Raw genomic sequence first — 13,651 nt, 5'->3', positions numbered from 1 at the left:
AATATCGTCTTAATTTGTAACACGTATTCAAAAAAGACGTCAATACCATTTCCAATTCAATCCTTCAAACTCGGTGCTAAGAAATGTCGGTTCGCCAATTCAGGCGACTTTTTGTCGCAAACATTAAACTAAAAATTCTTTGCGACAAAAATCCTCAAAATGTGAAACAAAAATCACAAAAAATCAATTCCAAAGTCCATACAAGAACTCGACGAATTTCGTGAAGAGGCTTTCGTTTTGCATGAACACAGACTCCGAGGTATTCTGCTGAGTGATTCTTCTCAGTTCGACAAATGTCTTTGTATCCATCGTCTCGCACATCTTCCCTCCGATGTATATTTTTCGCATCAAAAGGATGTTCTTCACGCTTTCTCGATTTGCAAATTTGACTTTGACGCCAAAGTCCCCGACATCCTCCGCTCCAAGGACTTTCCCAAATGGTTGCACGGCGTACAAGATATTCGGGATATCAGTCATCTTCACGTCTCGTAATATCACAGCGTCCTCCTCGTCTTGTGTAGTCACGCCAATCCCTCCAAGTTTCTTTTGTTGGACTAAGTAGTCGTCCATCTGTCCTCTTCTATCAAAGTATGTCGACCTTGGTTGCGACTGTCGGAAATACGTCGACCCTCTCGGCTTTTTACTTTCGAGTCCAGAAGGGTTTTGTGGAAGTGCTTTAAACAAAGGTGATTGGAATGATGTACGAGTTTGTTGACTTGTTGATACACGCATTCGTCTCTCTTTTCTAGTTCTTTTTTTGTTTTTTATTGGGTTTCTCTTTATCAATCATTTAGTTTAATTATTATTAATTCTACTACAGAATTAATTCACTCCGTTTCTTTTGACAAATTCACTTAGTTTTTTGATATAATAAAATTATAGTTGATATATAATATGTTAATAGATTAGATCATACTATGTTTTATTACTAAAAAGTGGTATTTTAATATTATTATTTTTATTAGTTGTTTTTAATTAATAATATAATTAATATATTTACTATAAAAATTATACACTTTTTTGTTTTTTTTTAATTACTCAAAAAACATAAAATTATTATCATTATTAGTATACCTTATAACTTCATGAACAATTATGAAATTTTGGTTCAAGTTAAATCAAACAACAAATACAATAACATTAAAATAGTTCTGTTAACAATAATAACATAGTTTCTTAGTTTGGCGTCATGTGCTCTCACATGTCACTTTCTGAATCACAAGAAGAATCCATTTGGAGGAATGAAGGGATACTTGAGAGGTAAAAATCAGAGCAAAAGTCGTGACCAATGTTTCCGACTCTTCTGAGGCAGGGCGACTCTTCCTCTTTTGACTCGGGCTCTTCTCTCTTCCGATTGATTGGCTCGCTTTTCTGAGCAATCAGTTGCTGGGTAATTAAATTAGAGTAGAAGAAAAGATCCCTTTCACTTGTGTTGGAACAAATCGTTTGGTGGAGCTCAATGTCTTTTTCGTTGGTGAAATCTCCGGAGGCGGGGACCATTGGCACTTTGACCTCGGGAGAGTCAAACAAAAGCAAATCGTGGCAACTTTTTTCCATGACCCCCTCCATGATTTCGAGTTCGGTTTTGTGAACTTTTGAACTTGAATAATTTACTTCAGAAAATCGGTATGGAAGGTATTATCGATTCACCAGACGATTTTTTCACTTCAAAGTCAACTCTCGAGAGCACATTGTATGCTCTCAAACAGCAAATAAAAGACCCAAAATTTTATAGGGAGTTGTTACTCAAATCAACACCAGAAAAACTGTCTGACAGGTGTTTGGTTTCTGTTGTTGTGACGGTGTTGTACGAGTTGGACCAACAACTCTGCTTTGACCAGGCGAACGGAACATTGTGCAGGTACTTTGAAACAGCAGATAATGAGGTTACCGATTTTCAGTACCTCTCAAGAAACAGATTTTTGTGCGCTATCGAGGGTTTCGATAATCCCTCGATACCGTCAATTTCTGGCTTGAGAAAAGACGGCATGAGGAGAGGAGACAGAACCGCTGCAAATGTTGACAAACTGGTTTCTGTCATCTCGTTTGAAGACTCAAAACAACTTAAAGTCGGCGAACGGTATCATATAATCGGGATATACCAGTCATCGAGATATGATGGTGACTCGGAGTTGGAGATCAAAGTGAAAAACGGACAGCGGGTATATGCGCTCCTTTGGAGAAAGTACCATGGTGTGGAACAAATTTGTGATGAACACAAAGTGCCTGTTGAAATGCAAATCGCTCTGAAACAGGAAGACATTAAACACGAAGGGGACATTGTGAACAAAGACTCGTTATTGATAGATTTTGGTGTGAGAGAGGACATTCTCAATGTTTTGGAATGCGTTGTTGGACAACCACAAGCAAAGTTGTTGTTTTTGAGTCTTATCTCACGGGTGTACAAGAGAGAACCAATTATTCTTCACAACTTTAATTTGTTGATCAACACAGACGACTTCGAGAATATTAAAACATCTCTATGTGAAGCATTGAGTATCATCTCACCATTCACTTATTGTGTCGATGGGAACGAGGAAAAGGGGTTGTTACCAAAGATAACAAACGATACAATGTTTTACGACAAATATCCACTTCAAGTTGGAAATGACGGGACTGTACTTGTCTTTTGTAAAAACACAGTCTCTGATGACAATTTGAGAGATTTGGAAGACTTCCTTACAAACAAAAATATGAGGATAGAAATGCATGGGTTCGATGTTTCGATTCCAGTCAATTGCTCTGCTGTTATTGTTTCAGAGAATGGTGAAAATGACGAGTTGGGGACACTTTGCAACAAAGTGATAAAAGTTAATAGAGGTATTCGCGGGCGAAGCGTGAGTGATATTGTCAATAACTGGAACGAAGAAAAACGAACAAAAGTGAGAGAGTATTTTGGGTGGGTCACACGGGGTAATTGCCAGATAGAAGAAAGCATTCAACAACTTATCAGTGAAACATACGTTCAACAAAGAGCGATGAACAGTAACGTAAATCAAGACACTTTACATCAATGGATCACCGTTGCAAATCTGCTTGGTAATTCTTATGGCTTAGAAAGTGTGACTCCACAAGTATGGAAAGAGGCTGTCGAATTGTTGAACTTGATTTAACTATACTTTATTGATTTAATTGAAGTTAAAAACACGTGTATATAATTGAAACAAACATATTGGGAACAAGTTCTAAATTATTAATTGTGTTCGTCATTCAAATATTTTTGAATGTTGAAGTCCATGAGTTGAACTACTTTTTGTGTCTCAATAAGAGAAACGCCAAGACCGCGATAAAAGATTTCAATGTAAAGTGTAATATCAGGGTTGTTCAAATCCACTTTTAAATCATCAGGCATCATCTTTGCAACTGTGTCAATTATTTGTTTTTTATCAAAAACTGAATTGTTGCGACAAGCGTATTTTATCGCAAACGTTTTGTAATTTGAAAAATTGAATTCTGAAATGAGTTCCTTTGTTGTTGTAAGCAATTTTTCGGGAGAAGAAGCCATGTCGACGCGCTGAAGAGGGACAATTCGTTGTGTTTCTTTTGCGATAAAGTTGTCTCTTTTTGCGCCAGAAAAAATTGTTTCGAGAAATTCCATTGGGTTTTTATCGATTGCGGTAAAAAGTAAGCAATCAACCCCGGTGTCAAAAACACCCTTTTTCTGCTTTAATTCACTTAATTCCAAAGCGAGTTGTTTATCGATATCACTCGAAGAGTTTACTTGTACATTTGTTTCCACAACACCATCAGAAACTGAGGAATATGAATTGATGAGGTCGTTCATTTCTTTTTTTGCCCCTCGTTCTCGTTTTAAATTGTGGCTTATTAAAAATCCATGCTTGCTCTTTTCATACATTTGTTGCATTTCGTTTATGCCTTTCATTGTCTGATATGATAATTTGCTCTTCTTTTTTCCTTGTTTCGACATTTAAAATTTGGTGTTTTATTTTCAATTTTTTATAAAGGTTTTTCTTAAATAGTAAATATATAAGTTTATAACTATATTTCGAGGTTATTGTTATTGTGGTTTTATTTATTATATTTTATTATATAAATAATTACATAATATATAATACACAATATTATAAATAAATTATAATATTGGAATTAAAAACAAATTAATAAATATTTAAATTTTATAGTTTTTAATAATTATTCAAAAAAATGTAAAAAAATAATCTCTAAACTTCAATGAAACAAGTTTTTAAGTCACAACACTAAATTTTATAAGTTTATAATTCGTCATTTTAGTCTTTTTCTAATTTAAATTTTTTGAACAATTTAATATTTACTATTCATATTAATATATTTTTTAATATTATGTTAATTTTAAATTGTTTGTTTTTTTATTCATCAAATAATAATTATCGTTAAAACTTTATCAAATAATGGTTTTTATTATAATAAAATTTATTAACGAAGATTTGTTTTTATATCAAACTCTTTTTCTTAATTATGTATTAATTCTTGAGGTAAAAAACAAGTTTTATTATACCAAAAGAATGAAGCAAACACACACAAATTCATGAGTGTAAATATTTTGCTTTTCTTCTATTTATTTAAATACTTCCAACAAAACTAAATAATTAGTTTCAAATAATAGTACAAAATATCGCTTGATGATTTTTATAAAATATATTATTAACTGAACACACATGAAATCCTCTTTTATTTCTTTTTATTCCACCTCTTTCCACAATTATGTAATAAATATTTTTTTCTCAGTGTTAAAAAAACTTTCCCGAAAATTAAGAAATGAAACCCACAAGACCCCGTTTTGTTAGCCAAAGAAAAAATATAGTCGACAAAACTTATTTTTTATCACCAGCAATTACCACCATTATTCTTGAAAATAAAAAAGAGATCACTCAACTCGATTTTCTCTGCAGAAAAAAGAAAAACCGAACTAGAAAAAAGCAGTTCAGTAATAAATGGGTTTGTCATCTTCTCAATCTCCCTTCACTCATCACAATCTCACCAGAAGCAAAACAACCGAAACAGACTGAAATGAAAACGAAGGACGAGATGTTGCAAGTCGACAAATGCACTGTAGAGACGTTCTACCTTCTTCGTAAAATTGTTCCTCCCTATAAAGGCCTTGCAAGTGCCTGTGAGCAGTACTATAAGTCCCAACTAGCGATGATCAAAGCCACTGAAGGGCTTTCCTCTGCGCTTGAAGTGATGGCCGACTTAAGTTTAGAAGGGGGTGAGCCTGCTCATTCCGACATTTCTGTTGGGGTTAAAAATGTGAGTGAAGTATTCAAGATGTGGAGATCGAATTTGTTAGATGTATCCGAAGAGTTCAAAAACACGTTAAATGTGATTAAAGGAGACACTGTCACTCTTCCAAAGGAGATTGACACGACGGAAAAGACGGTGAAGTCGAACAAGTCTGAGAAATTGAATGACGTTAAAAAGGCACAGAAGAAACTTGAGAGCATCTCTAAAAGTCAGAAGATGCAAGCGAAGGACCCACGAGCACTTCCCGATGCTATTAAAGCAGTGACAGTCGTTGAGTCTGAGTGTCAAAAAGTTCAAATGGATGGACTTAAGACTTCATTGACGTTGTTACGTGAGACGTATGGACAACTCTTTGACTGCTTTAAGAAGGTCTTTAACAAGAAGGATGAGTCTGACGATAAGTCGAAGCTTATCATCTCGGGACAAATGAAAGACATGCAGAAGCTTATTAAGACGTCGAGTGTGTTACCGCAGAAATATCGAGCGTTGACTACGATGAAGAAACAATTGATGATTAACACGACGTGGCTCTCTCCGGAACTCAAAGAAATTTTAAAGGCTGCTGGGGTCAAACCAAGACATTTAGCGGAAAAGGAAGTCGTTAATGCATTGATGGAAACTGTTAAACAAGCAGTTGAAGAAGGGAAAGTCCCACAAACAATGTTGGACGAGTTGCAGAAATCAATTGATAATAAAGAAGATAAGGCGGGAGCAGTTATAGACGCGAGCGCTATTGTCACTGCTCCAAAGGAAAGAAGACCACCACCTTCGAATTTGTCAAAGGAAAATATCCCTCACCAACAAGCTCAACAAGTACAACAAACACAACAACCAAATTTACTCGACTTGAACTCACCACAACAACAACAAGAAGAAACACAAAAAAGTGTTCCGGCACCGGCGGAATTAATGCCACCCCCAGCAGACTTGTTGCCACCACCGGGAATGGCTCCACCAGCAAATTTACCACCTCCTCCACAATTTAACGCGTCGGGAGCACCTAAGTTGAATATCCCAACTAAAAGCTCACAACAACAACAACCAAGACCATCGACAGGAAGTACAGACTTGTTGTCACAGATCCAGGGAGGGTTCAAGTTGAAAAAGGCGGAGGACAGAGTCATCAATGAGGCCGTCAAAGTCGACTCGAACGATATTGCGTCAATGCTGAAGAAAAAAATGGCAGAGAGAAGAGTCGACATCGAGGACGACGAAGAAGAAGGAGACGAGTCTGACGAATGGTCCGACTAAGAAAGAGCTTTTTGTCGTTAAATACTGCGATTTAATACACTTTTTGAGAGAAAGAGTTTGGTTGCTTATTTCTTGGGGAAAGGAGATGGAACATGTAGACAAAATTCACTAAGATTTAATTAATCAAATGGCAGAATTTTTGCATTGCCTGAGATACTCCAGCACATTCACACGTTGAAGTGACATACCAGCCTTTATTCTTGAGCGCATCATCAGCATTTCCCATGATAACAGGAAGTCCGGCGAATTCAAGCATCGACACATCATTATATGAATCGCCTATAGCCATAATTTGTGATTGAGGAATTGATAAAATAGATCCAAGTGCTTTGACCGCTTCGCCTTTTGTTGACCCACTGGAAGTTATTTCAATATAGTTTGAACACGACTCAGTCACACATATTCCTTCAATGGTCGAAAATAAAGGAAGCCACTTCTTCTTCTCGTCAAAGTCTTTTGGTAAGACGAGAATTTTTGAATAACTTTTTTTGGTGTACACCTCTCCGCCAATGACAGCGACTTTGACTAAGATTTTTTGCTCGTATAAATCAGTCTGTGGTTGCTTTGTATCAACGAAATAGGAAGGGCCGTCGTAGAATTGAGCATATACGCCATTTGATTGAATGACAGATAAACACTTTTCAAGAGGTAACCCACTGAGTCGACTCTCGTATATAATCTCAGAACCTTTCATGATTAAAGCGCCGTTATAACAAATCATATAACATTTATCTAAACCTACTTGCTCTGCTATTTTTAGAGCACTATTGGGCATCCGACCAGTACAGATACTCACATGAATTCCTTGAGAAATTGCTCTCTGAATCGTTGAAACGTTTTCTGGAGGAAGAAACATCTCATTAGACGAGTTAAAATGAATTAATGTGTTGTCTATGTCGATACACACAAGTCTCGCCATCTTCTTTTTTTAGTTCATTTCTAATAAAAATACTATATTTTTTATTATATCGATATTATTATCTTTTATAATATATTATTAATTATTGTAAACTATTATGTCTGTTTAGTGATTCAACTTATATTCATATTATTGAGGCACTCAAACGATTTTCTTGTTGAAAATAGCAATACGTTATGACCAAAAAAAGGTTTTAATGGGGTATTGTAGTCGAGACTATAAATCATTTGATACGACATGCCAAAACATTATAATTTTTTTTGGTTTCTAATTTACTTAATTATTTATAATTTAATTATTATTATTGAAAAACCCATTCTAATGCTTCAATCAAATTGAACTAATAAACCAATAAAACATTATTATTATTATAATTTTTTATAAATGAATTTTAAATTCTATTTTAAAACAATTAAATAATTTTATTAATAGTTTACCAAACTCAATGATGTATTTATTAGTTTTAATAACTTTAAGAAAAGAATAGTTTAAAAATAATTAACAATATAACACATTTCATCTAACTGCATTAAAATTTTATGTGTTATTTATATTTTTGAAAACTTCATCAGAATTGATTCAGAAATTTATAAAGTTCAGTGAAAAAACCAAATGTTTTTGAATCATTCTTGAAAAATCAATATGACTATTTAAATCCCTTTTAAACTTCTTTTTTATATCCAAATTGTATGTGTTCAAATACTGAATATATTGAGACTTCGAATAACACGCTTCTTAAAAGAGAAAGTGAAACAAACAACCGTCTGTACCTTCAAGGGGCGGAATACGTCACTATGATGGAGTATGGTCTTTCCTTCGTCATAGCATGCAATTCAAGAACAAGACAAACTCAAGATGGTAGGCAGCTCACTAAACGCTTCCGAGTCACCCGACTGTACAATGTCTACGGTGAATTGCTATTCACAGAAGACAAACCCACTGGCATAACTATTGATGATTCATTTCATCCAATTCCTGAAGAAGAAGGTGCTGCCACAGAGAAATCAGCAACAAATGGTAACATTTATGTCTTAAATTTCATTAACAAACTACTGTTAGACATTACACAAAGAAACGGATTTAAAAACGTCAAAATTTGCGAAACTAAGAAGAATACCATACCTGGTGGGATGTTGAATTTTGTGCCTTATCACGACTCAAATTCAAATATTTGGAATTTACTCAGTCGCAACGAATTTATTGCACAAGTATGTCAGAAGATTCATACATTTTGTGAAGATGTGTTTGAACAGGAATTTTCAAATGTTGCCAAAACACACAGAAGAATACTTTTGTGTTATGATCCAGCACAAGAAATCATTGCTCGAAGTAATACAGTGACAAGTAAGATAAAGGAAGACTGTATTGTTGTACTATTGTCGAGAATTCAAAACATGTTAAATTTAACACAACAAACTGTTGCTCAAACTCTTCAACAAATTGATTATACTCCTGCCCCAACTGAAATGAGTACACAGATGGTATTTAACCCAAACCCTGAAGATGGACAAATGATGTACAATGAAACGAATACTTTTGAGCCAAATTTAGACAATGTGTTCTATCCACAAATTGATTATACGCAACCTTTTAACTCTTTCTATAATGGTGAGTATATAGAAGAGTTCCCACAAAATTTGAATGGGTTTCAAAGCTTTTAAAAATTTATTGCTGTTTGTATCAAACAGCAGACACAATTAAAAAGAAATGACACGATTTAAAACTATTTTAAGGCAGAATCATTATTCTGGATATCTTAATCATTAACACGGTTGTTATTAAAGTGAATTTATACTTTGATATACAACGTGTTTTTGATACGCTTGGTGTGCGTATCACACCTTTTTTTTAGTTTAAAATTGTGTTACTTTAATTGATTGTTGTCTCACTTGTTATAACAAATTCTATATTATATAGTATATTTTTATAATTAAACTATATATTGTATCACAACAACAACCTAAAAGACCGAACTGAATTATACATCGAAATATATACAATGCAACTTGAGATGGTTTTCATAATGAAAATTTCACTTCATTTGGAAACCCTTCATGACGTCTATGCGTTTATGACAATTAACAAAAAGTGTTGTAATGCTGTGAGTGGGTTACAGGTGAATCCCTTTTTATTATTTGCTTCTGATATTGAGAAGTATTATCAACACTTTAAACAACAAACCCTTAATTGCAATTTTCTTCCTATACATTTTGAAGTGATTAAAAATGCCAAAATTGTGAGGAACATTAACATTTCATTACGTTCACAATTTCCTCCAAACACAGAAGATGAAAAAGATAAATTCTTCAGTAAATTTCACAACTTTGATATACCAAAGGGAAGAGTCGAGTTCATACCGAAAATCATCGAAAAGGCAACCCATTCTTTTACACTCAAATGCTCTCCAAAATTCTTTTTTGAGTTTGTAACAAAATATGAACAAAGTGGAGGTTGTATCGCACTTTTCCCCCAAAAAGTTGTTATAGAGATGAGTAGGGATACGGACTTCGGTCAAAACATATATAGAAAATATAAGGGTTGGGCGTCTCGAGAGGAGAAGCGCTTTACCTCCGAGCAAATAGTCGAAACTATCAATGCAAGTGTAGACAAATATAATTGTGATGTATATTGTGATTGGACAAATAACAAGTACTTTGAATGTTTTGCAGATAAATTGGGGAAGTGTAAGCATTATACAAAGAGTCATATCTATAGTGGAGATGTCAATCAGGTACATCCAATTGATTGTAACAATAAAGTTGTATTTACTGCAGAGAGTTTGTATGACACAGACTTTAATTTAAAAGAAGTTTGTAGTGTTATAGATGCTTGTTATCTTCAAAGTGTGTGTTTTGGAGTATCAAAAAAGTTTGTATTAAATTTGAAAGACTGTGTGTTATCAAATTGTGTTCAGAGTTTTAAAGTGACATCCTTTGAAATGAAGAAAATGACAACTTTTATAAGAGACTGGAAAAAACGATGTGTTATATTGCCAGATATGTTGAATGTCGAAAAAGTCGAATTCGATAGCGTGTTTGTCGTTTGCGACAAAAAATACGACGCAGTCAAAAATGTGAAAATCTCGTCAAATTCAAAATTTTTGAAAAAGACGAAAAAACTGATGAAAAATATCGAAAAAGTCGAAACAGAAATTGTCAAAATCAAAGTTTCAGAATTGCCACAAATCGACTTTTTCGCTTTTGAAAACGTCGAAGAATTGATTTTTGAAGATATGGATAAGGTCGACTTACCCGACTTGAAAAAATTGACTAAAATGAGAAAACTGACTTTAGATAAAGTCAACAACAGCATCGCATCGGTACCAGTATGGTGTTTGGATGGTTTAAATGTAAACAACTGTATTCAACTTACAATTGATTTTGAAGTTATAACAAACACACAATTAAAGTTCAAAAGATGTAGTAAAACGTGTGTAAAAGCTCGGCAACAAGCTGGAAAGTTGACTATTTCGTTTATTGAATGTCTGGAAAACAAACTCTCGACAGAAAATTTTATATACTCGTTGTCCCTTTACAAATGCACGAATTTTGCAATGGATAATGAAGCAATTTGTGATTTCTTATTTCTTAATTACTCGACTTTTTTAAATGGAAAATGCTTTGTTACTTCTTCAAATAAATTACAAATTAATCAATTTGTGTCGTTACAATACAACAGTCTCAAAACACCAATTTCTTTTGATAATACAAAAATTATCGAATTGTTTTCTGTGAGGAACACTAATTTTAATTTCGACGCACCAAAATGTGAAAAATTGATACTTTTGTATTGTAACACTTGCAAAATTCAAATTGAAAAATGTAAACCACAAGAAGTGGTGTTAGAAAGAAATTACAAAATTGTGTTGAAATGTGATTTTAGTAAAATTGTCCAACTTTGTGATTTTCAAAATGTCGAAATTAAAATGCCACAAATTGTGATACAAAAGGTGAAAAAGGAAATTTTGTCACAAGAAATTTTCAACTTTTTACAAAAATCTGAAACAAAAATTGTTACACAAGAAAGTCGGAATATTTTACTCACAAATTGCATGTCATCCAAATTTCCCGAAGTTAAAGTTACGTACATTGTCAATTTCACAGTGGACAAATGTATTTGTGGATTATTTCATTTCAATGACATCGTTTTTGGTGAATTGGTGATTTCAAATTGTTCATTTAAAACGCAGCAACCCGTTCAAGTCGCCGTTCCAAAAAGTAAGACTGACACAAAAAGTGTTTTTATGATGTATTGTAAAACAAGTCAACCCAAAATTCAAAATTACATTGACACAAAACAATTGATAGTGATCAATTCTATTAATGTTATTGTGACTTTTATAACAGTTCCCGAGAGTATAGAAATCAAGAATTCCATTGTTGAATTATCAATATCAAAAAGAAAAGACGTTAATCACAAAGAAACTCTCAACCACACAAAATCTGTATTTAATTTCACAATTAAAAAGTCTCAAATTTCAATGCAAAATTTCTCACAAATTCAAGACGTGGACATCAAAGAAAATGCGTTAGAAGACATATCAAGTCGACTCTTCACGTGTATTCGAAAGAGTGTCTGTTTCACTCATGTACGTTCACCATCTTCCAATCCGTTGACTATACAAGCTGAAGAGGCAACTTTCACAAATTGTAGTGATTTAGAAATTAATTTAGAGAAACCTGTTCGACGCGTCTGTTTTGTGGATTGCAAAGACTTAAAGATATCATCTAGTGATACAACCCACGTAGAGCAGATTCGGAGTAAGCATATAATTATTGTCAAGCCTGATGAGATCAAACGGAATGAAAGTTAACTCAACAGAATACAAGACGTTAAATAGAACTAATTGACTCTTATCTAAATATAAATATAGACTTTCACGTATTATAGTATAATTATAAAATATATCACTTTTCGAATAAGAGATATTAATAGATTACTCACTTAATAGACAAGAACCATTCAATACTAACAAATAAATAAACCTCATTTCATCAACAATGGTCTGAGTAAAGCTCCCATCTCAAAGGCAACTTTTTTGCTATTTTGCAGTCTATGATAAATAAATGAATTGATTCGTGGACCGAAGAACTCGATGTCTTCTTTATTAAACAGTAAATTACTGTTGTGATAGATTGACACGTCTCCAAATATACCTGTACAGTCCTCCTTTTCTATAATCACTTCAAACCCGTCTTGCGCCAATATGCTTTGAAGGAAGTGCATGATATCCTTTCTCTTTTTGGCTTGAAGACGTCTCTTTGCTGTTTTCATCGTGACGCCCTTCTCCAATTGATCTTCTAAGAAGAGTTTCCCATTCTTCTTTGTCATCTCATGGACTTTAAAGACTTCACCCGTCTCATATGAATTCATTTCTTTTATATGAATGAAAGGTAATGTTTGAAATGACGTCCGTTGCGGCTTAGTAAATACAAACCCATTTGTATCTGATAACATCCCTAATAGTACACATTCAACATTCGATTGAAGAGTCATTGACCCATATAACCTTGTGATATTCCTCACTTGCTTTTTAGTAGTCGTTTGCATCGCGCATCTGGCTTTCCAAGTTTGTGTTTAAAAAGAGTTAGAGAGGATATTGTTTGTCATTCCTTAGTAAAGGAGTTACAAACCCAGAAACAAAGAATCCTCAATCCTCTTCGCCTAAACTTCATTTTTTACTATTCTTTCTATAGTCTTTCAATTACATTCTTTGATTTCCCTCAAAGGGTATCTTTCTCTCAAAATATTCTTTTGTTTTCAATTTCTATTCTCTCAATCCACTCACTCTTTTTATTCCACTTCCCTTCCTATCTCAAACTCCTTATTTCCCGCTTTTTGAAGTAAATCATGAGGTCATTTCTTATTAAAATTTGAGGAAAATTTTTCTTTTTTTTTGACTTCAAAATATGGAAAAAAAGAGTTTTTTTTTCCTAACCTATTAGATTTAAGATGTGTAGTATTAAATATAATTTATTGTTTTTTCAAATATTAATGTGATTAGTAAATGAAAAAATGTAAATTTGAAGTGATTTGATTTTTTTCTTCATGTAAAAAAATCATACAATTTTTTACATTTAAAACAAAGTTAAGAATTGAACGAAAAGTAATATAAAAAATGTATTTAAATATTTGTAAACTATTGTTATTGGTCGTTATTAGTTGAAGTAATGAATGAATAAGAGTTTGTTATTACTTCTATAAGTGTTCTTTGGTTTGTATAACATTTTTGAACAACAT

At 33.3% G+C, this 13,651-nt stretch overlaps 10 protein-coding genes across 10 annotated transcripts; 5 read left to right on the top strand and 5 right to left on the bottom strand.

The window, feature by feature from the left end:
- Positions 1 to 183: 183 nt before the first annotated feature.
- On the bottom strand, positions 184 to 732 carry EIN_495750 (hypothetical protein; the record flags this gene model as incomplete). The annotated part of the gene is made up of 1 exon (XM_004253833.1): positions 184 to 732. The coding sequence occupies one exon, from the start codon at positions 730 to 732 to the stop codon at positions 184 to 186; it is 549 nt and encodes a 182-aa protein (XP_004253881.1).
- A 465-nt stretch (positions 733 to 1,197) lies between these two features.
- On the bottom strand, positions 1,198 to 1,569 carry EIN_495740 (hypothetical protein; the record flags this gene model as incomplete). Its single annotated transcript, XM_004253832.1, has 1 exon — positions 1,198 to 1,569. The coding sequence occupies one exon, from the start codon at positions 1,567 to 1,569 to the stop codon at positions 1,198 to 1,200; it is 372 nt and encodes a 123-aa protein (XP_004253880.1).
- A 59-nt stretch (positions 1,570 to 1,628) lies between these two features.
- On the top strand, positions 1,629 to 3,113 carry EIN_495730 (hypothetical protein; the record flags this gene model as incomplete). The annotated part of the gene is made up of 1 exon (XM_004253831.1): positions 1,629 to 3,113. The coding sequence occupies one exon, from the start codon at positions 1,629 to 1,631 to the stop codon at positions 3,111 to 3,113; it is 1,485 nt and encodes a 494-aa protein (XP_004253879.1).
- Positions 3,114 to 3,193: 80 nt separating this feature from the next.
- On the bottom strand, positions 3,194 to 3,865 carry EIN_495720 (hypothetical protein; the record flags this gene model as incomplete). Its single annotated transcript, XM_004253830.1, has 1 exon — positions 3,194 to 3,865. One exon carries the CDS (start codon positions 3,863 to 3,865, stop codon positions 3,194 to 3,196), a length of 672 nt encoding a protein of 223 aa, XP_004253878.1.
- Positions 3,866 to 5,007: 1,142 nt separating this feature from the next.
- Positions 5,008 to 6,492, top strand: EIN_495710 (hypothetical protein; the record flags this gene model as incomplete). The annotated part of the gene is made up of 1 exon (XM_004253829.1): positions 5,008 to 6,492. One exon carries the CDS (start codon positions 5,008 to 5,010, stop codon positions 6,490 to 6,492), a length of 1,485 nt encoding a protein of 494 aa, XP_004253877.1.
- A 115-nt stretch (positions 6,493 to 6,607) lies between these two features.
- On the bottom strand, positions 6,608 to 7,411 carry EIN_495700 (hypothetical protein; the record flags this gene model as incomplete). Its single annotated transcript, XM_004253828.1, has 1 exon — positions 6,608 to 7,411. One exon carries the CDS (start codon positions 7,409 to 7,411, stop codon positions 6,608 to 6,610), a length of 804 nt encoding a protein of 267 aa, XP_004253876.1.
- Positions 7,412 to 8,100: 689 nt separating this feature from the next.
- On the top strand, positions 8,101 to 9,072 carry EIN_495690 (hypothetical protein; the record flags this gene model as incomplete). Its single annotated transcript, XM_004253827.1, has 1 exon — positions 8,101 to 9,072. The coding sequence occupies one exon, from the start codon at positions 8,101 to 8,103 to the stop codon at positions 9,070 to 9,072; it is 972 nt and encodes a 323-aa protein (XP_004253875.1).
- A 338-nt stretch (positions 9,073 to 9,410) lies between these two features.
- On the top strand, positions 9,411 to 10,848 carry EIN_495680 (hypothetical protein; the record flags this gene model as incomplete). Its single annotated transcript, XM_004253826.1, has 2 exons — positions 9,411 to 10,743; positions 10,829 to 10,848. The coding sequence occupies 2 exons, from the start codon at positions 9,411 to 9,413 to the stop codon at positions 10,846 to 10,848; spliced, it is 1,353 nt and encodes a 450-aa protein (XP_004253874.1).
- A 1,043-nt stretch (positions 10,849 to 11,891) lies between these two features.
- EIN_495670 (hypothetical protein) lies at positions 11,892 to 12,224 on the top strand (the record flags this gene model as incomplete). The annotated part of the gene is made up of 1 exon (XM_004253825.1): positions 11,892 to 12,224. The coding sequence occupies one exon, from the start codon at positions 11,892 to 11,894 to the stop codon at positions 12,222 to 12,224; it is 333 nt and encodes a 110-aa protein (XP_004253873.1).
- Positions 12,225 to 12,397: 173 nt separating this feature from the next.
- On the bottom strand, positions 12,398 to 12,961 carry EIN_495660 (hypothetical protein; the record flags this gene model as incomplete). Its single annotated transcript, XM_004253824.1, has 1 exon — positions 12,398 to 12,961. One exon carries the CDS (start codon positions 12,959 to 12,961, stop codon positions 12,398 to 12,400), a length of 564 nt encoding a protein of 187 aa, XP_004253872.1.
- Between the last annotated feature and the right edge of the window lie 690 nt (positions 12,962 to 13,651).

The sequence above is a fragment of the Entamoeba invadens genome (genome assembly GCF_000330505.1).
Source record: "Entamoeba invadens IP1 unplaced genomic scaffold scaff_1105074726297, whole genome shotgun sequence".
Lineage (NCBI taxonomy): Eukaryota > Evosea > Mastigamoebida > Endamoebidae > Entamoeba > Entamoeba invadens.
This window is presented reverse-complemented; position numbering and strand designations above follow the sequence as displayed.